The 20,138-nt window shown below is 46.7% G+C and overlaps 1 protein-coding gene across 1 annotated transcript in view; it reads left to right on the top strand.

Moving 5' to 3' along the window:
- Nucleotides 1–20,138, top strand: part of Ccdc33 (coiled-coil domain containing 33) — a 106,451-nt gene that overhangs the window by 55,805 nt on the left and 30,508 nt on the right. Inside the window, 3 exon segments of the mRNA XM_036194365.1 lie at nucleotides 5,435–5,564; nucleotides 6,183–6,316; nucleotides 19,892–20,050. Of these exon segments, the coding sequence (XP_036050258.1) occupies nucleotides 5,435–5,564; nucleotides 6,183–6,316; nucleotides 19,892–20,050 (423 nt within the window).

Here is a 20,138-nt window from a genome sequence, read left to right as displayed (position 1 = left end):
GTTCTTTATCCATTCTTCAGTTGAAGGGCATCTAGGTTGTTTCCAGGTTCTGGCTATTACAAACAATGCTGATATGAACATAGCTGAGCAAATGCCCTTGTGGTATGATTGAGCATTCCTTGGGTATATGCCCAAGAGTGCTACAGCTGGGTCTTGGGGGAGATGGATTCCCAATTTTCTAAGGAAGCGCCATATTGATTTCCAAAGTGGCTGTACAAGCTTGCATTCCCACCAGCAGTGGAGGAGAGTTCCCCTTGCTCCACATCCTCTCCAGCATAGGCTGTCTTCTGTGTTTTTGATCTTAGCCATTATGACAGGTGTAAGGTGGTATCTCAGAGTTGTTTTCATTTGCATTTCCTGGATAATTAGGGATGTTGAGCAATTCCTTAAATGTCTTTCAGCCATTTGAACTTCCTCTGTTGAGAATTCTCTGTTTAGTTCTATAGCCCATTTCTTAATTGGACTGTTGGGCATTTTGATGTCTAATTTCTTGAGTTCTTTATATATTCTGGATATCAGCCCTCTGTCAGATGTGGGGTTGGTAAAGACCTTTTCCCATTCTGTAGGCTGTCACTTTGTCTTGTTGACTGTGTCCTTTGCTCTACAAAAGCTTCTCAGTTTCAACAGGTCCCATTGATTGATTGTTTCTCTCTGTGTCTGTGCTACTGGTGTTATATTTAGAAAGGGATCTCCGGTGACAATGCATTCAAGACTACTTCCTACTTTCTCTTCTATCAGGTTCAGAGTAACTGGATTTATGTTGAGGTCTTTGATCCACTTGGACATAAGTTTTGTGCACGGTGACAGATATTGATCTATTTGCAGCCTTCTACACATTGACATCCAGTTATGCCAGAACCATTTGTTGAAGATGCTTTCTTTTTTCCATTGTACATTTTTGGCTTCTTTGTCAAAAACTATATGTTCATAGGTGTGCAGGTTAATGTCAGGGTCTTCAATTTGATTCCATTGGTCCACATGTTGGTTGTTATGCCAGTACCAAGCTGTTTTTATTACGGTAGCTCTATAGTAGAGCTTGAGGTCGGGGATCATGATGCCTCCAGAAGTTGTTTTATTGTACAGAATTCTTTTGGCTATCATGGGTTTTTTGTTTTTTCCATATGAAGTTGAGTATTATTCTTTCCAGATCTGTGAAGAATTGTGTTGGTAATTTGATGGGGATTGCGTTGAATCTGTAGATTGCTTTTGGTAAGATCGCCATTTTTACTATGTTAATCCTGCCTATCCATGAGCATGGGAGATCTTTCCATTTTCTGACATCTTCTTCAATTTCTTTTTTCAGGGACTTAAAGTTCTTGTCATATAGGTCCTTCACATGCATTGTTAGAGTAACCCCAAGGTATTTTATATCATTTGTGGCTATTGTAAAGGGTGATGTATCTCTGATTTCCTTCTCAGCCTGTTTGTCTATTGTATATAGGAGGGCTACTGATTTTTTTTTTGAGTTGATCTTGTATCCTGCTATGTTGCTGAAGGTTTTTATTAGCTGTATTAGTACCTTGGTTGAATTTTTGGGGTCACTCATATATACTATCATGTCATCTGCAAATAGGGAAAGCTTGACTTCTTCCTATCCAATTTGTATCCCCTTAATCTCCTTATGTTGTCTTATAGCTCTGGCTAAAACTTCAAGTACTATATTGAATAAGTATGGGGAGAGGGGACAGCCTTGCCTTGTTCCTGATTTTAGTGGTATTGCTTTGAGTTTCTCTCCATTTAATTTGATGTTGGCTGTTGGCTTGCTGTAGATTGCCTTTATTATGTTTAGGTATGTTCCCTGTAATCCTGATCACTCCAAGACCTTTATCATGAAGGGGTGTTGGATTTTGTCAAATGCCTTTTCTGCGTCTAGTGAGATGATCATGTGGGTTTTTTTTTCCTTTGAGTTTGTTTATATGGTGTATTACATTGACGGACTTTCGTATGTTGAAACACCCTTGCATCCCTGGGATGAAGCCTACTTGATCATGGTGGATAATTGTTTTGATGTGTTCTTGAAGTCTGTTTGCCAGTATTTTATTGAGTATTTTTGCATCAATGTTCATGAGGGAGATCGGTCTGTAGTTCTCTTTCTTTGTTGCATCTTTTTTTGGTTTAGGAATCAGGTTAATTGTAGCCTCATAGAAGGAGTTTTGTAATATTCCTTCTGCTTCTATTGTGTGGAACAATTTAAAGAGTATTGGTATTAAGTCTTCTTTGAAGATCTGGTAGAATTCTACACTGAAACCATCTGGTCCTGGGCTTTTTTTGGTTGGGAGACTTTTAATGACTGATTATATTTCCTTAGAGGTTATTGGACTATTTAAATGGTTTATCTGGTCTTGATTTAACTTAGGTATGTGGTACCTATCCAGAAAATTATCCATTTCTTTTAGATTTTCCAGTTTTGTGGAGTAGAGATTTTTGAAGTATGACCTGATGATTCTCTGGATTTCCTCATTGTCTGTTGTTATGTCCCCCTTTTCATTTCTGATTTTGTTAATTTGGATGCTCTCTCTCTGTCTTTTGGTTAGTTTGGATAAGAGCTTGTCTATCTTGTTGATCTTCTCAAAGAACCAACTCCTTGTTTCATTAATCCTTTGTATTGTTCTCTTTATTTCTATTTTATTGATTTCAGCTCTCAATTTGATAATTTCCTGGCATCTGTTCCTCCTGGGAGACTTTGCTTCTTCCTGTTCAAGAGCTTTCAGGTGTGCTGTCAAGTCACTAGCATGAGATTTCTCCAGCTTCTTTATGTGGGCATTTAGTGCTATGAATTTCCCTCTTAGCATTGCTTTCATAGTGTCCCATAAGTTTGGGTATGTGGTGTATTCATTTTCATTGATCTCTAGGAAGTCTTTAATTTCTTTCTTTATTTCTTCCTTGACCCACTGGTGATTCAGTTGAGCATTATTCAGTTTCCATGAGATTGCAGGATTTCTGTAGTTTTTTGTTGTTGTTGTTGAAATCTAACTTTAAACACAGGAGGTTATTCCAATTGTTTTGTATCTGTTGAGATTTGCTTTGTGGCCAAGTATGTGGTCGATTTTAGAGAAGGTTCCATGGGGTGCTGAGAAGAAGGTATATTCTTTTTTGTTCGGGTGGAATATTCTGTAGATATCGATTAAATCCATTTGAGCCATAACATCAGTTAAGACAATTATTTCTCTGTTAAGTTTCAATTTGGCCGATCTGTCCAGAGGTGAAAGTGGGGTGTTGGAAGTCTCCCGCTATTAATGTGTGAGGTTTTATATGTGATTTAAGCTTTAGTAATGTTTCTTTGACATATGTGGGTGCCCTTGTGTTTGGGGCATAAATGTTCAGAATTGAGACTTCATCTTGGTGGATCTTTCCTGCAATGAGTATGTCATGTCCTTCATCATCTCTTTTGATTGATTTTAGTTTGAAGTCTATTTTGCTGGATATTAGGATGGCTACACCAGCTTGCTTCTTAAAACCATTTGATTGGAATGTCTTTTCCCAGCCTTTTATTCTTAGGAGGTGTCTATCTTTGAATTTGAGGTGTGTTTCTTGTATGCAGCAGAAAGATGGATCCTGTTTTCGTATCCATTCTGTCAGTCTGTGTCTTTTTATAGGTGAATTAAGTCCATTGATATTAAGGGATATTAATGACCAGTCATTGTTCATTCCTGTTATTATTTTTATTTTTTGGTGGTAGTGTGTGTGTTCTTCTCTTCTTTGGGGTTTACTGCTGTGGTGTTATCTGTTGCCTGTGTTTTCATGGGTGTATCTGATTTCCTTAGGTTGGAATTTTCCTTGCTTTCTGTAGGGCTGGGTTTGTAGATAAGTATTGTTTAAATCTGGTTTTGTCTTGGAAGGTCTTGTTCACTCCATCTATGATGATTGAAAGTTTTGCTGGGTATATTAGTCTAGGCTGGCATCCATGGTCTCTTAGTGTCTGCATTTTATCTGTCAAGGTCCTTCTGGCTTTCAAAGTCTCCATTGAGAAATCGGGTGTTATTCTGATGGATTTGCCTTTATAAGTCACTTGGCCTTTTTCCTTTGCTGCCCTTAATATTCTTTCTTTATTCTGTACGTTTAGTTGTTTAATTATTATGTGGTGAGGGGACTTTTTTGGGGGGTCTAGTCTGTTTGGTGTTCTATAGGCTTCTTAATCTTCATAGGCGTTTCCTTCTTTAAGTTGGGAAAGTTTTCTTCTATGATCTTGTTAAATATATTTTCTGTGCCTTTGAGTTGGTATACTTCTCCTTCCTCTATCCCTATTATTCGTAGGTTTGGTCTTTTCATGGTGTCCCAAATTTCTTGGACATTTTGGTTCATGATTTTATTGGTTTTAGTGTTTTCTTTGACTGATGAATCTATTTCTTCTACTGTATCTTCAACATCAAAGACCCTCTGTTCCATCTCTTGCATTCTTTTGGTTATACTTGCATCTGAAGTTCCTGTTCATTTACTCAGATTTTTTATTTCTAGTATTCCCTCTGCTAGTGTCTTCTTCATTTTTTCTATTTCCCTTTTCAGGTCTTGGACTGTTTCCCTCATCTGTTTCATTGCTTTTTCATGATTTTCTTTCAGGGACTTATTGTTTTCTTCTGCTTTATTTGTCCTTTCCTCTAGTTTTTTATAGTGTTCTTCCCATTTTTTGTTTGTCTGTTCCTCCACTTTATTTTTTTATTTCTTCTATATAACGTCCTAGCCTCTTCATGATGTTACTTATAAGGTTGTTTTCTTCTGATTCTTCCATTCTGTGAGGTTCAGGTCTAGCTGTTGGAGAAGGGCTAGGTTCTGGTGATGCTGTATTGCTCTTTATTTTGTTGTATGTACTTCTGCCTTGGCATCTGCCCATCTCCTTGTGGATTCGTTCTTGGTCTTATCAGTGTACTTGGTCCAGACAGAGCTGACAGATTTAGGGAGCCTCTCTCTGGTCCAGATGGAAGCTCTGGGCCAGATGGGAGCTCTGGTCCAGATGAGAGTGCTGGCCAGATAGGAGCTGGGGGGCTGGACTCTGAGTCTCAGGAAGTGGCTGGGGTCTCGTGCAAATGGGTGTGGGGGCAGGGTGTGGAGATTGCAGGGTCTGCCTGCAGTCTTGGAAAAGGGGAGCCTTCCCGAAGGGCCTGACGAATGGTCAAGTTGGGCAGGTCCTCCAGGGATGGCTGGTGCCCAGGGGTAGGATGCAGAGGTGGTTGCCTCTCTGACTACAACCCCAGGCACTCACCTCTGGTCCAGATGGGAGTTCCGGAGTGGATGGGAGCTCTGAGTGGTTGTCTTAATGTAAGAATATAGGTGTTTCCCCTTCCTTTTATTCACTATTTCTTGACTTTCTATAACTGGGACAAATACTTGTGGCATGTAAGTGATATATATGTATATACATATATACATATATACATATATATATGCAACCAAATCTGGAAGAAGGTATAATGCCACACCTGTTCCCACATTCTTCCAGCTGTCCAAGCCTGGGGGACCCCCAGAGCAGCCCTTATGGAACCAGTCCTTCCTCTTCCAAGGCCGAGATGGAGCCACTAGTTTCTCAGAGGACACAGCCCTGGTGCTAGAGTATTACCCTTCTGCCTCAAGTAAGTGCCCAGTGACCCATCAGGGCAGAATTCATTAGGAGAGTTCTATTAAGGGATGCTTGGCCCACCTGCCAATGCCTCTTGTAAGGACTGCCCAAGGGCCTCCAGGAGCCAGGAAGCCCCCAGTACAGGCGGAAGAATAGAAGAAGGTCTAGTTTAAATCCATGGCCATAGGGCAGCTGCAGAGCACAGGCCAGGAAATGTGGGCTTGTTCCTACCTGGACATCATTAGTATCCATCAGTGAGAAGAGAGTGTACTGGAGAATGGTAGAGGGACCAGTGGATCCCAAGTCCAGATCCCATAATCTAAATTAAGACACACACACACACACACACACACACACACACACACACACACCCCAGAGGACAGAGACAGGACCATCCAGAAAAATAGCTATGGATATAGAATCTGCTTAGAGCTCACTGAAGAAACAAAGAGGCAGTGCATGTGTGCAAGAGAAACAGGAGGCAGGGAACAAGGGGCATTGAGAGCCTAGAGAGCTGCATGTCCAGCACCAAGAATGCAGCCCAGGGAATGCCTACAAACCCATCTAAGAATCTGGGCGGTAGGAACAGGAAGTTTTTAACAGGAGCTTCAGTTGGTCCTTCCTCCCACAGTGAAGAGCAGTGAACCATGGACCCTCAAGCAGCCCCTGGGTGTCTCCGTGCTACCACTAAAATCTCGTCTCTACCACAAGATGTTGGCAGGAAAAGACTTGAAAGGGCTGCGTGTGGAGCGGCTCCCCATCACTGTAAGTCCTGACCGTTAGTTGGTCCCCTACATGGCACCACCCTATTCCTGCCCCATGGCCACACCTATAGAAGGTAATATGCCTTCTTTGGGCACACGGTGGGGGGAAGGGAGGCATCAAGAAGGGTCTCTCTGTGTAGCCCTGGCTACCCTGGAACTTGCTCTGTTGACCAGGCTGGCCTTGAACTCAGATCTTCCCGCCTCTGCCTCTGGAGTGCTGGGATTAAAGACATGTGCCACCACCAGCTGAATGTGGCTTCTTAACAACCTCTGTGGGGGTGCCCACTAGGGAAGCCTGTAGGTATGAGGAACACCAAAGATTGAGGTCTTACCTGAGAGAGCTTGAGAGACAAACCAGGGTGAGCCCCTGGAAAGCAAACCTGGGGCCCCAGGGAGTAAGGGTAAGGCTTTCCCAGAGTTGAGCCCAAGGATTCCCCTACTCCATCTTCCTATAGGACCTGGGACAGATGACAACCTCTCTAGACCTCATTGTCATCTCTGTCCACACGTCCAGAACACAATAAGCAGAGGGGTATACTCGTGCTCTGGGGGCAGACTGACAGAGCTTAAATTCTGGTTCACCACTTGCCAGCTCACATGTGACTGTACTCCCTTCTGTAGGAAAAATAGTAGCATCCATGTCTTACTTTCCTTGTCTATAATACACACGCACATAAACACACGTGCACACACACACACACACACACACACACACACAGAGAGAGAGAGAGAGAGAGAGAGAGAGAGAGAGAGAGAGAGAGAGAAGCATGCTTACAGGGTTGCTATGGAAGTTGGTCAGGAAATACATAAAGCACTTAGAATAGATTCTCAATGTCAGGCCTGGTGGTGCAGGCCTGTAAATCTTGGCTACCCCAGAAGCTGAGGCAGGAGGATGGAAACGTTGAGGCTTGTCTGGGCTACAGAATGACTTTGAGACCAGTGTGGGGACCTTGTCTCAAAATAAAAAAAATAAAAAAAAAAAAAACAAACAAGGCTTGGGATGTAGCTTTAGTGGAAGAGCAGCACTTGCCTAGTATGTGAGCTTGCAAGAGGCCAAAGGTTCAATCCTCACTGGAAGAAAATAGTTTTATCATTACTGTTTTTATCATCATATATATACACATACATATATGCACATATATGTATATGTACATATGACAGGGTCTCTGGCCTCAAACTTGCTATATAGCCAGTGATGACTTGGAGCTCTTGATCCTCCTGTCTCCCCTTACCAAGTGCTGGGACGACAGGCATGTGCCACCACACCCAGCATCATTGTCTATTTCTGTGCCACCATTTCCCTAAATACTTCTGACATAACAGCAAGCAGGAACTTCTGCTCTGCCAGAAGACGAGCGTGGAGGTGCCAGTCAGGTGTTGAACGGAGTGAGAAGGGCCGAGTGGAGGCGTTGCTGGAACAGAGGCAGAAGGCCAGCTCTGGCATCCCTCCCACACTCCTCTGTACCCTCCTTCTTCCCGGAGAAGTCAGAACAAGAGCTGGACCTGAGAGGTCTTGCCTGCACTGGCCTGGCCATGTAGACTCACTGCCCCTTCTCTTCCCTAGGACACCCACCTAAAAACCATCAGTGGAGGGCCCCCCACAGTGAATCTCTCCTTCCAACTTCTTTCCTCTGAGGTAAGAGTGGGGGCCTGGAAAGGTCAGACATGTGTCAGCTCCCATAAGCCTCAAGTGAGTGACAATGTCCTTATCAGGGGCTGACTTTCAGCATCTGGGGCCAGGGAGAAGGAAGAGTCTTCTGGCTTAGTTGGGAACTTCTGAGGGGGTCTGAGGCCCCAGGAAGTCAGTCAGAGTGCTGTGATCAGGAAGAGGCAAGAACAAAGGGCCACAAAGGCCCAGCAGTCTACCTCTGACGCAACCTAACCTAACCCACACCTGCTTAACTGGGGGTCAGAGTGTTGTGAAGATGACAGGGGTTCTTTTGGGGGTACAGGCAGGACCAAGTTCCTTGTGATGTAGGAATGGTGGCCCAGATTCCTTGCTGGCTGCTAGCCAGGGTGCTCTCAGCTCCTGGAGACCGCCCACATGCCTTCTTACCACGGTCCCTGTACTGTGATGCCAGCAGGCACAGCTAGTCCCCAGCACACTCTGAAATTCTGACTTTCGCTTCTGTCGCATCCAGAGAAGACTCTGTGCTTTTAAAAGAGCTGGATCATCATCTCGTCTCAGGGTCTGCTGTGTCATACAACCCAATAGAATCATGGAAGTGATGGCTCTCTATTTGGCAATTCTAAATATTAAGGTGTAGCGGCTTGGGGACCCGTTTTGGGATCCTGCTTGCCACGGCAGAGTCGGTCCAAGTGGAAAGGTTGCCAGGCAAGCCCTGCCTGGGGGTTGGCCACTGCTCCTTTATCCACTTCCACTTAGGCTTTGATGCAGGTCATGGATCTAGTGTAGCTGAAAGCCACCCACTGAAACCTCTTCTCTTCCCTCTCTGGGACTAGGGTGTGGGCAATCTGACCTTGAACCCAGGATATTTTCAAGAGCTGATCAAGGGCTAATCTACTGTTGTTAGCTTCTCAGGACAGGGAAAAAATCTAACAGCTATAAGGTAGTTCAGAGCCTTATGTCCTTATCCATGAAGAACATGGGAATTCCATGGTGTGTGGTATGAGGAGAATATCTGGGACAATGACAGCACAAAAGGCCCAGTGTGGTGTTCACCATCATTCCCTCCAGATCTCTCTAACCTCTGCTCATGGCACCCACACCTGTACTCACCGCTAAATCAAATGTAAAAATAAGAAAACCCATTGAGAGACACCACAGAGACCCAGGACTGCTGAGATGGCTCAAGCCTGACAACTTGAGCTGGATCCTCAGACCTTATATAAATGTGGGGAGAACTGATGCCACAAAGTTGTGTGAGCACACACACACACACACACACACACACACAAACTCATAACACACACATGCGTCATCTATCATAACTATTTTAATTGTTTGTTTTTTTTTTAATCCTAAGAAAGGAGAAGAGTATGCCAGGCTTCTGGGGCCATCTCAGGGTCTAGGATCTGTCAGTAGCCACTGCTAGTCTCTTGCCATCTCCCTCTGCCTCCTGCCTTGCCCCAAGACACATGCACTCTGCAACCAGAGGAAGGAGAGAGAGCTAGGTATCCCTGGCTAGGAGAATGACGGGGACAGACAGGCAACAGGCAGGTGGGTAGGACATGTCCCCTGTTGCCCAGAGGCTGGGCACAAAGGTCTCCAGTGATGAATTATTCACTGGAACTGCGCTAAGTGCAGAATTAATCCCTTTCCTTCCAGCTGGCGGCCTCACTAAATTATCCCTCCAAGTCATGCGGGAAAACGCTGCCGAATTCATTTAGCTGCTGAGTGTTTTGATCTGGGCCTTGTGATTTTAGCTTCCCCTTTCCTTAGCCCCCTTCCCCTGGAGGTGGGGGGGGGAGCCTTTTAGTAATGGATTTCTAAGAAGAAAGGAAAAGAAAAGAGACCAAGATTAGGTGTGCACCAGAAAAAAAAAAATTGTACTAGCAGAACTGCAGACCCAGCAGCCAAGAATTTGTACACAGAGGTTCTACACATTTCTACACCCTCATGCATAAGTACACACACACCCACAGTAAAATGACAGATGTAAAATGACAGAAATTTTCACACCTGTGTTGACACACACATAATCTCTCTGTAGCTCAGCTGTTCCTTGGTGACTCCATCTGAGTACTGACCAATAAGTGACTCACTTTGACTCTACAATGTTGAAGATTGATTTAGGGAAGTGACTGTGGTAATGCTGGTGTGAGTGGACTCATTATCAGGACCTTGCAGCAATGACAGCCATCTCTATGCTATACAGATATAAGGAGTATATGACATCTGTCATGCTATACACATCTAGAGAATTTCCTACATGCCAGACACTGGGCAGGTGAAGAATTTCACCATGTGACCTTGTGGATTGAAGTGAGGGCATGTCCTGGGGGCTATAAAGCCCATGTTCCTCAAGGTACATTAATTTAATTCAACTAATTTTGAACATGACCCTCACCTAGTATAGACACTAACTCTTTTGCCTTCGTCCCACTAAGAGTTAAAAGAAGAGTGTTGAGAATTGGTGAAGGGGTCAGGTGGTACTTCAGGTAAATCTCCCTGTATCCCCATCATTATTCTTTTTTTTTAAAGATATATTTATTTATTTTGTATACAGCATGTATGACTAAAGGTCAGAAGAGGGCACCAGATCTCCTTCCAGATGGTTGTGAGACACCATGTGGTTGCTGGGAATTGAACTCAGGACCTCTAGAAGAGCAGTCAGTGCTCTTAACCTCTGAGCCATCTCTCCAGCCCCCCATCATTATTCTTACACACTTGCAAACAATATGCATCAACCCTTATGTGCTGGGGTTAAGGGATAGTATATTAAGCAAGACCAAGAAAAAAGAAAAAGTCCTTCCCTTTATAGACATCAGGAGACAGAGACTAGAATGAACACACAGGTTCATGAGTAGATACTGGTTAGTGGCATACAGCCTAATGACCCTTGAGATGTTCAAACCCAGAGTCCCTGGAAAGGCTACTTGGCATTCCTGGGTAAACAATCTGAGTGAAGTTGGAGCTTAGCTACTACGAGAGGCCAGGATCCTTCCATCCAATGTTCCACCTTAGAGGAGACTTCAGCTTTGTGGTCCATGATATGCTTCTCCATGTGCAGTTTATGGGCCAGTGATGGCAGAATCAGAACAAGGACCACCCATTAATTCCTGCCAGCACAGCCTGAAATCTCCAAGAGTCACCACCAGGAACAAAGTGCCAAAGTCCTGTGTGCATTCCAGCTGCCTAGAGGGGCTTGAGGTGGTAGATGTCTTGGGACACCTGGCCAACACAACTGACCAGTCCATCCTTGGGTAACTCCTTGCACATGGCCAGGAGGGGCATAAAGAGGAAGTGCTCCCAGCCTGAGGGTTGAAGGTTCAGCACAAACTGGTCTATTCCTTAGACACTTGGCAAGCTCAGTCTGCCATACCCACCGTATGTACCACCCACTCTCAGAGCTCAGGGACAAGAGTGTGATGAGATATCCAAAAGGAGACAGCAGAGTTCCCCCTGACGGGAACATCCTTGGCCACATCCAGTACCGTAGTCATCCTATCCTCTCTCCTGCTTTGATAGGACAGGTCTCCTTAGCAGCAGCCCCTCCCCACGACACAGCAGCTGACTCTGAGAGACAGAAACTTCCCTCACACTGAGATCTCCTGTTTCTGGGGTCTCACTTTGTCCTATGCTCCTAGCTCTGCCCTCTGTGGCTGCAGCACACCCCAGCAAACCTTCTGCATGGATGGCATCATCAGCCAGCAGGCATGCTGGCAGGTTGATCAGCTAACACAGCCTGTCGGCTCAGTGATTAGCAAGCATTATCTCTAGCTTGGGATATTATGCTTCAGAGGGGATTGTCAGTGGCGGGGGTGTGGGGTTGTGGTTACCCTGATGTATTGCTTCTCTGTGGATGCTTGCTGCCTCTGGTGATCTGTCTGAAGCTGGAGTTGTATGTGGAGGAGAGAGTACCTGAGCAAAACGTGCAGGTACATTAACTAGAATACATGCACTGGGTCCTCTTTTCCAGGAAGTTAGGAAGGTAGACTTTGGAGGACATAGACACTCCATTGGCCACTCCACAGACAGACAGGAGTCGACCTTTGGCCTCCTGCCTTCTCCCTTTGATCTCAGCCTTTTCGCTTTGAAGAGGGGAATGTGTTGTTTTTCACCCCCAAAAGGCTTTGCTTCTCCAGGCGAGGCAGCCTGCCTACTTTTAATAATCCCACCACATCCTGGGTGCCCTCCAGCTCCCTAGCAGCCTCTTTGAAGAGCAGCCCAAGATGAGCAGATCTCCCTGGCATGCACAAAGTAGGTGTTCATCGGGCCCATTCTCACCTCTGCAGGAAATGCACTTCCCTAGAAGTGAGGCAGGACTGGACCACGCAAACACCTTGGTCTCAGGGACATTTCCCCCTCTTAGGGTTAGGATTCAAGATTCAGTGGCTGACCAGGGTCGAGGGACATCGGGCAGGCAGAGATCAGGCTTCTCATGTGTGTGGCCACCCCTGCTCAGCCTGCAATATCCAAGGACATGGGGAAGACTTGGAAGCCACTGGATGCCTGGAATCACATGCAAGGAGGTGCATTTGAGGTCTTGCTCTAAGAGACAGGTGGCAGACACAGTCCCATTGGCCCTCCATTCCCTTTCCCTCTCCCTGGAAGTATGGTAGGGCAACAGTTGAGGCTACAAAAGGGCCCTCCTGGTGCCTTCATTACAAAGTCTTCTCTGGCTACCAGCCCAGAATGAAGTCAGCCAGATGACCATAGAAACAAGGCAGAGGACAAGTATAATCAGACAAGCCTTGAATTAATTTTTGAAAGCCCCATGTGATTGCTTTGGGTTGGTCCTTAGAGAAATCTTGACCCAAAACTGCCTCCATCTCCCCACCAAACTCATCTGCCTGGACAGCCGGTATCCAAGGCTCTGTCCTCTGTAGCCTGTCCTTTGGAAGATTCTATTCCCACCCTCAAGGAGTCCATCTCTGAAAACACCATCATAGGAGGAGAGGAGCCCAGAGAAGGAACACTTCCCCTTGCAGCATTTCCCTGAGGTCCCTTGTGCTCTCTGTCCTTACTCAGTCCAGACAGCAGGAGACAGAAAGCACTGTCCCGCCTCTCTTTCTCACAGCATCCTTCCCTTACTGGCTCAGGTCCAATCTGGAGGTCCAGGTACAGGGGATAAAAGAAAGCCTCGGTTTCCCCAAGGCCACCCTGATCCTTGGGTCGCAGGTACAAGATCTGGGGCAGAGCTCATCACCCTTCTCCCAAGCTTCCCACCTGCTTTTCATTTCTCTGGAGTTGCCTTCATGGGTGCTGTATGCTCTGAGGATGATATGGACACCACAGTCTCTTGTCTCCCATGTTACTCTTTTCATACAGCCTACCTCAGAGAGGAGGGATTCTAGTACTTCTTCCAACACACACACACACACACACACACACACACACACACACACACACACACACACACACACGGTTCTATAGAGTCTATTGGCTTGCTCCTTTTTTTTAAGATTTATTTATTTATTATGTATTCATAAGAGGGCGCCAGGTTTCATTACAGATGGTTGTGAGCCACCATGTGGTTGCTGGATATTGAACTCAGGACCTACGGAAGAGCAGTTGGTGCTCTTAACCTCTGAGCCATCTCTCCAGCCCAAGCCTGCTTCTTGTGACAGGAGCTCCTTCACTTCCTGACAGGAACTTTCTCTGGTCTCTATAGCTCCTTGTAAACCTCTTTCATCCTCTCTCTGTTCCCTCCCACTGGCCTGTCTTCTCCTTCCCCAGCCCATCTCCAGGGAGCTCAGCTCCATGTTCACATCAGGCCTCCCAGCATCTGCAAATTTTGGTGTTTCTTTTCCTATTTTTGAAACACTGAGTGTCTCAGTAAGTATCCCAGGCTGCCTCAAATTTATGATCCTACTGCTTCAGCTTTCTGAGGGCTGGGATTACATGCATGCATCTGCCACAACAGTTTATTTACCCTCCCCAGGCTAAAGCAGCCCTCCCCCTTGACGGGCCCTTCACACACTTCACTTCTGACTCCTGTTTATCAATTCTTGACCACTCTTCTCTTAAAATGACCTCCAAGACAGTGAAGGGCCATTGGCAGTACTGGGTGGCACAAGGCCATCACTCCTTTGCTAAACACATGCTCTCCTTTCGTGCAGTTGGAGGCTGCTAGTTTGAATCCTTCTGAGGCAGTAAGGGCCACTGAAGTATGGAGTCCAGTCTACAGCACCTGAGCAGGACAGCCCACCCTCACCTGGTGCTTTTGCTCTTTCATGCTTAGACGTGCTAAAATATGCTTGTGGTACCTCACCTTCATCTCAGCTCATTTTCTAGGCTTAAGGTCACTCTAGATGTTGATTTTATGACACACTGAGAATCCTCCCTGTCTGCTATCTCAGGGTCCAAGTCACCAACAATTACAGTCAAGACACACACAGTACACATCTTCAGACCTGGGTTTGGATCTTCTCTGAGCTTTCCTTTTCTCATCTGTAATGGGAGTTGTAATCCTGCATTCTCAGGAAGGTAATGGGTGCTGAGGAGAGAGCTGGGGTCTGTGCTGAGACCCAGAGCAGGATCCTGCAAGCACTCTGGAAGGGAGCTCTCAGCACTGTGCACCAGAGCTGCTGACAAGCATACTGAGTTGAAAGATGGGGGCAGGGCATTGGGATAAGGGAATACCAGAACCCCACTAATCCATCACTCAGCACCTGCCCCTCATGACAGCTGCTCTACCAGCTTTCTGCTCATGCAGACATCAAAAGCCTTGTCAAGGGCTGAAGATAAACATCACCAGCCCCTCATTTGTTTTCACAGCAATTTCCACCATACATTTGGGGTGTGTGTGTGTGTGTGTGCGTGTGTGTGTGTGTGTGTGTGTGTGTGTGTGTGTGTGTGTGTGTGCATGATTGTGTTCCACAGCAGGCATGCATGCGGAGGTTTGAGGACAACTTTCAGGAGTCTGCTATAATGCAGGTTGTCAGACTTGATGGTAAACACCTTTACCTCCTGAGCCATCTCTCAGCTCTCACAGAAAATTTTCTGAGAATGAAGAAATAAAAAAGGTGGTAATCTCTCCAGAGGTCAAATTTGCTGAATTTCCCTGACTGGAGCTGGAGCTATAGAAGAAATGGATACATAAAGACCTGCTTCTGACTCTGAGACCAAGATCCAGGCTGCTTCTGGTGCAAGCAATTCAGGAGGCCTGATATAGACTCATCTCAAATTTATCACCAGCCTCGGTGCCATTGTTGCCTTGAGAACATGAGCCTGAAATACCTCTCAGGAAGTAATGTCCTAAGTCAGGATGTTGGGCAGGCTGAGGAAACTGGAGGTTTGGAATGTCCTCTGTGCCGCTTTCCTTACGAGTTCAATGCATAATTTGTTGGTTGAAGACGCGAGAGGAAGAAAGAGAGAGAGTAGAGGCTTCTAGAAAAACTTCTAAAAAAGTGAGAGCTGGCCTAGGGACTCCCAACACAAAACCAGACTGCACTAGCCTAGTCTTCCAGCCAAGCCAAATGGATCCCTGGCCCAGGCGAGATCACACACGTATAATTTCATTAGGGCCCTACTTATTTGGGCCCTCTCCTGTACCTAGCAATAAAGCACTCCAACAGATCATCACCACCTGAGCATCCAGCGTGAGATGCTACACTGAGAATACAGGGTTAGGGGAAGTGTCACCCAGAGGCATGGTTGGAGTCCTACTTCAGATAGTGGCTTGGGAATTGGGAAAGCAGAGGTGTATCAGAGATCAGTATGTACAACGACATGAAGGCTGTGGGACATAGGGACGCTGTAGTAACAGTGACCCTGGACTTGTAAGTGCGGCCCAGATTGTGGAAGGACTGGGTGGGTGCCAGGACACAAGGTTTAGACTTGGCCAAAAAGTGATGGGCAATGATAGAAAATCCTTGAGCAGCAGTAGTGTGTGGTTCTGTCCAGATGTAAACAGAGGCTGATGAAATGAAGGTTAAAAAAATGGTTTCTGGCCCGTAAGAGTGAATGAACCCACAGCCAACCCACTAAGCCACAGGCATGGCTCTCTTTAATCATAACACCCCAACAGAATTTAAAAAAATAAAATCTTTACCACCCCCATTCTTGGCCCTTGCTTTTGGGGGGTGTTGACACCATTTTCTGAGGGATAGATCATGGATCCGTTGAGTATTAACACATGGGCCCTTTTTGGCTGGGAGAGCGACCTAGATACTCAAACCTGCCACAGCTGCAACAGCCCTCGGGATGCCATAAATGAGGCTGGCCCTATGCATGGGAGACAAGCCCTCTTGAAGGGCCTGCTGTCTGAGCCTCGCCTACAGCTGAAGAGATAAGAACCTACAACTGCAGCCCACAGGAAATGACAAAGCAGTGACTGATCAGGGAGCCGCTGCACAGGGCTCATTATGGTGCTTGCCAGCGGGCGAGCCACCCTTATCAGGGAGAAAATTGTATCAGGCCTCCTGAATTACTAGCGATTGGAAGCAGATTTCTTGGGACGCACTTTGTTAGATACCTAATGAGCGGGATACAGGAGAGCAGAGCCCTTCGCCTGGCAGGGCGGGGGGACAAATGTCTTTGTTAAACAGAATTTGTCAGTTTCCGCTCCAGGCTCCCTGGGGAGGGTTCAGGGCCAGCTAATTGAATTAAGAGCCTGTGTCCCCCACCAAGAAAGCTCAAGGCGGGGCGAGAGGCGGGCTGGCCGGAAGGCGGGCACTTTCAGCACCAGGGACAGCAGCTGCAGCCGGGTTGCTTTGTAATTGCCAGGGCAAGCAGGAGCTGTTGCATTTTGCATGACCAGGGATCTAGGGTTTGGAGTAGGGAGGAGGGCAGCAGAGGTGTTGAGGGTAGGGAGGGGAGACAGGTGACCTCAAATGCTGCCAGCTTGGAATGCCATTGGCCCAGCCTGTCTCAACAGACCCCACTCTGCTGGTAAGAGTGCCTGCTGGACATCTCCTCCCACCATGTTTCTCACGTGGTGTGCAGCCGCTGGCTGGCACAGCACAGGGGCTGGGTTGGGTGCTGTGTCTGAGCTGGTGCATGGCCATGCATCTCTTTGAGCTTTCAAAGTCAGTCCCCAATTACGGTCCTAATGAAGCAGGATCTGCTACCACCACGGAGCTACAGACTGAGGGGCCACTTGTCAGCCCCATGCTGCCCCAGCAGGCCTGCCAAATAGAAAAGCAAATAAACAAGCTTGTGGGGTGAGCAGACAGAAAAGAATGGAGTTAGCAGAGCCAAACAAGGCCTGAATAGGCAGTTCACCCAGGAGGCTTGCCTCTCTTCTGCCCCCTCCTTCTCGGCGGCCTGCCTTCCCTCCTCCTCAGAATACTCCCCTGCCCAGCAGACACTGGTGAGATGAAGTCACTGTTCTGGACTGGGAGTCTCATTTTTAATTTGTCTGTTATGAAATTAAAGGAATTTATACATAGTATCAGAATCTGCCTAAAAATATCTGGTGAGTGTGTAACTCTGACCCCAAAACATCAGTTCCACATCACCGAGTTGGCCTAGCTGGTCCTGGGACCATACAGGGTGGACAGCAAGGAGACAGGCAGTGGGGGAGGTGACTCCCTTGGCAATTGTCCCTGCTTTCTGTAATGACTGGGCCACCTCTGGAGACCTCTTTTGATTTCATTACTCCTCCTTCCTCCTCTAACTGGATTAGATGGCAGTCTATGAAATCCAGGGCATTGAGATTGGCTTTCTGCCTGGAAATGAGGAGAAATGTCATTACAGGTCCTGAATCAGCATCTCACCCGAGCTTGGACCCACCTGGTCACTAGGGAGGTGGTTTTTGCCCCAGCTGGTGATTCCTTATTTTTCTACCTCCCACCCATCATCATTTTGCCCAATAAGCATTCCATAGCTATCCCTGTAGTCAGTCTGATGTTCAGCACTTTAAAAAAGATTTTTTTATGTGTATGAATATTTTGCCTGCATATATTCCTATGTACCACATGCATGCCTAGTATCCGGAGAAGTCTGAAGAGGGCTGTTAACAGATCGTGGTTGCTGGGAGTCAGGAATAGAACCTATATCCTCTGGAAGAACAGCCAGTGCTCTTAACCTCTGAACTAACTTCCCATCCCCAAGTGTTCAAAATTTCTGAGTAGGAGACGGATGTGATACTTACCCAAACACTCACTTAGAAAACCCCAAACTGTGTGAGTGGGATACTGCGCTGGGCACTTCCAGGCCATAGAAGACTCGGTGTCATTTGGGAAACATCTAAGTGAATCCTACCCTCCTTCAAACAGGAGAAGATGAGGCAGGAAGCTGGACTGGAGTTCACAGATTTAAATGGCCTGCTGAAGTCAGCCTCAGGTTACCAAATGCATCCCTCTTCCATGCCAAGAGCATTTATAGATGTTTCTCTTAGAAATTACCTACTTTATACCCACTCAAAAGAGAGAGATTGGGGCCTAGAATGTCCCAGGTGATTCCACATGTGTGTGAGTGCCCCCAACTCTGCTGACATAGAAGCCCTGTGTTATAATGCATCTCTGAACCCCAAACTGTATGACACATAAAGAAACCATTGCAAACACCTCAGTGTTGGAGTGCAGAGCCTTCAGTTTATGTAGTCCAGGTATGTAGGTTTCCATGTAGTGTCTACTAAGTGAGGTACACAGGCACCCTCCTCACTCCAGTTGTTAGACACTGGGGCACCCAGAGCCCCGAGCACATCCCTCCTGTTTGGCATTGTGCCCGTGGCTCTGTTTGCTTCTAGCAAGACACCATCCAGTGAATAAATAGGTCTGCACTGAGGCTGAGTGAGGATTCCAACATTGAGGCCTCTGAAAACCAGGAGACCGTAGAACTAACTGGAGAATGGTAGGGCTAACAATGGGTTTCAAATAACACTTCCTTAATTAAAAGCAATCAGTACACTTTCATCTATTGTGTGTGTGTGTGTACATGTCAACATGTGCCATGGTGCATATGTGGAGGTCAGGGGACGGGAGAGGACCCTCTCCTTCCACTGTCTGGGTCCCAGGGATCAAACTCACATCTTCAGACTTGGCAGCAAGCACCTGTGGGGCCATTTCACAGACCCCCAAACAAGTCTTAAAGTGACCACCCCCACAAAAAGACCGCTGACACATGTCCCTAAGTCCAAGGAACATGAAGTTTTATTAGGAAAAACAAAAATAGCAAACTAGCCCAAAACCGCAGAGCAATGTGAAAGCACAGGTAGCCAATGCTGGACTAGAAAACCCCAGAAAACCCTTGGCCAGGAGAGGACAGAGGCACAGGGCTTCCCAAAGGAGGAGGAGGGAGAGGAAAGAGGGTCATGAGGAAGAAGGGTTCACCAAAGTACAGAGAGACCCTCTAAGGAGTTGATCAAACTGAGTGATGGTAGAGGTGAGATGGGAAGGGGGAGAAAAGAGCGGGACATTGTAGAAGTTATCACTATACTGGGTATGGAGGCCGGTGGTGGCGGACTCACTGAGTGAGCACCTATGAACATCTGTTGAGCAGCTACCGTGAGAAAGAAGCTGGGGATAATAGCGCCCTTGCTTACATGAAACCTCAGTCTTGGTGTGAACACTGGGAAAAGGCAGGGAGCGTCAATAAGCAAACCCACTGTCTGAAAGGTGTTTTCATAGAGTAATTGCTGTGAACACTGTAAAACGGTCTGCTATGAACGATGGGGTTACTTTGGAGTGGGAGTGTGGTCTCTGTGTCAAAGGGCAAGGCTACTCCAAAAAGATTATACATGTGCCAGACCCAAATGATGGCAAGGGGCAATTGTGTAAGGATCCCTGGGTAGAGAAAGAAGCAGATGCAAAGGTCCCGAGGCAGGGAATCACTTAGCTTGTTGGAGGAGCTGCAGGACACTGTGTCTGGGACCCAGTAAGCAAGGGGCAGGTGGCAGGGAGTGTAGAGAGGGCAGGTGTGCAGGGCCTGCTGAGCGATGCCAGGAAGATTGGAGTTTAGCAGGCACCATGGAAGGCCCGGTTCAAAGTCTCCATTTTTTTCCAGAGGCCAGAAAAATTCTTGACACCAAACAAAAGCAAGGCTCTGCCCACTCTGAACCCCAAGATCCTAGATGAGAATCTGGGTGCCATCCGTGAGTCCTGGTCCATGAGCTCCTCAGATTCCTCTCAGGAAGCAGAGGAGCCTCAGACATTTCGTGACATGGTGAGTGCCTCTCCCTAGGACAGGGAGAACGTGTACTGTCCTGGGGCAATAGGGATGGAGCCACCCCTGAGTTCACCCCCAGGTGGCA

Source organism: Onychomys torridus, chromosome 7 (assembly GCF_903995425.1).
Source record: "Onychomys torridus chromosome 7, mOncTor1.1, whole genome shotgun sequence".
Lineage (NCBI taxonomy): Eukaryota > Metazoa > Chordata > Mammalia > Rodentia > Cricetidae > Onychomys > Onychomys torridus.
This window is presented reverse-complemented; position numbering and strand designations above follow the sequence as displayed.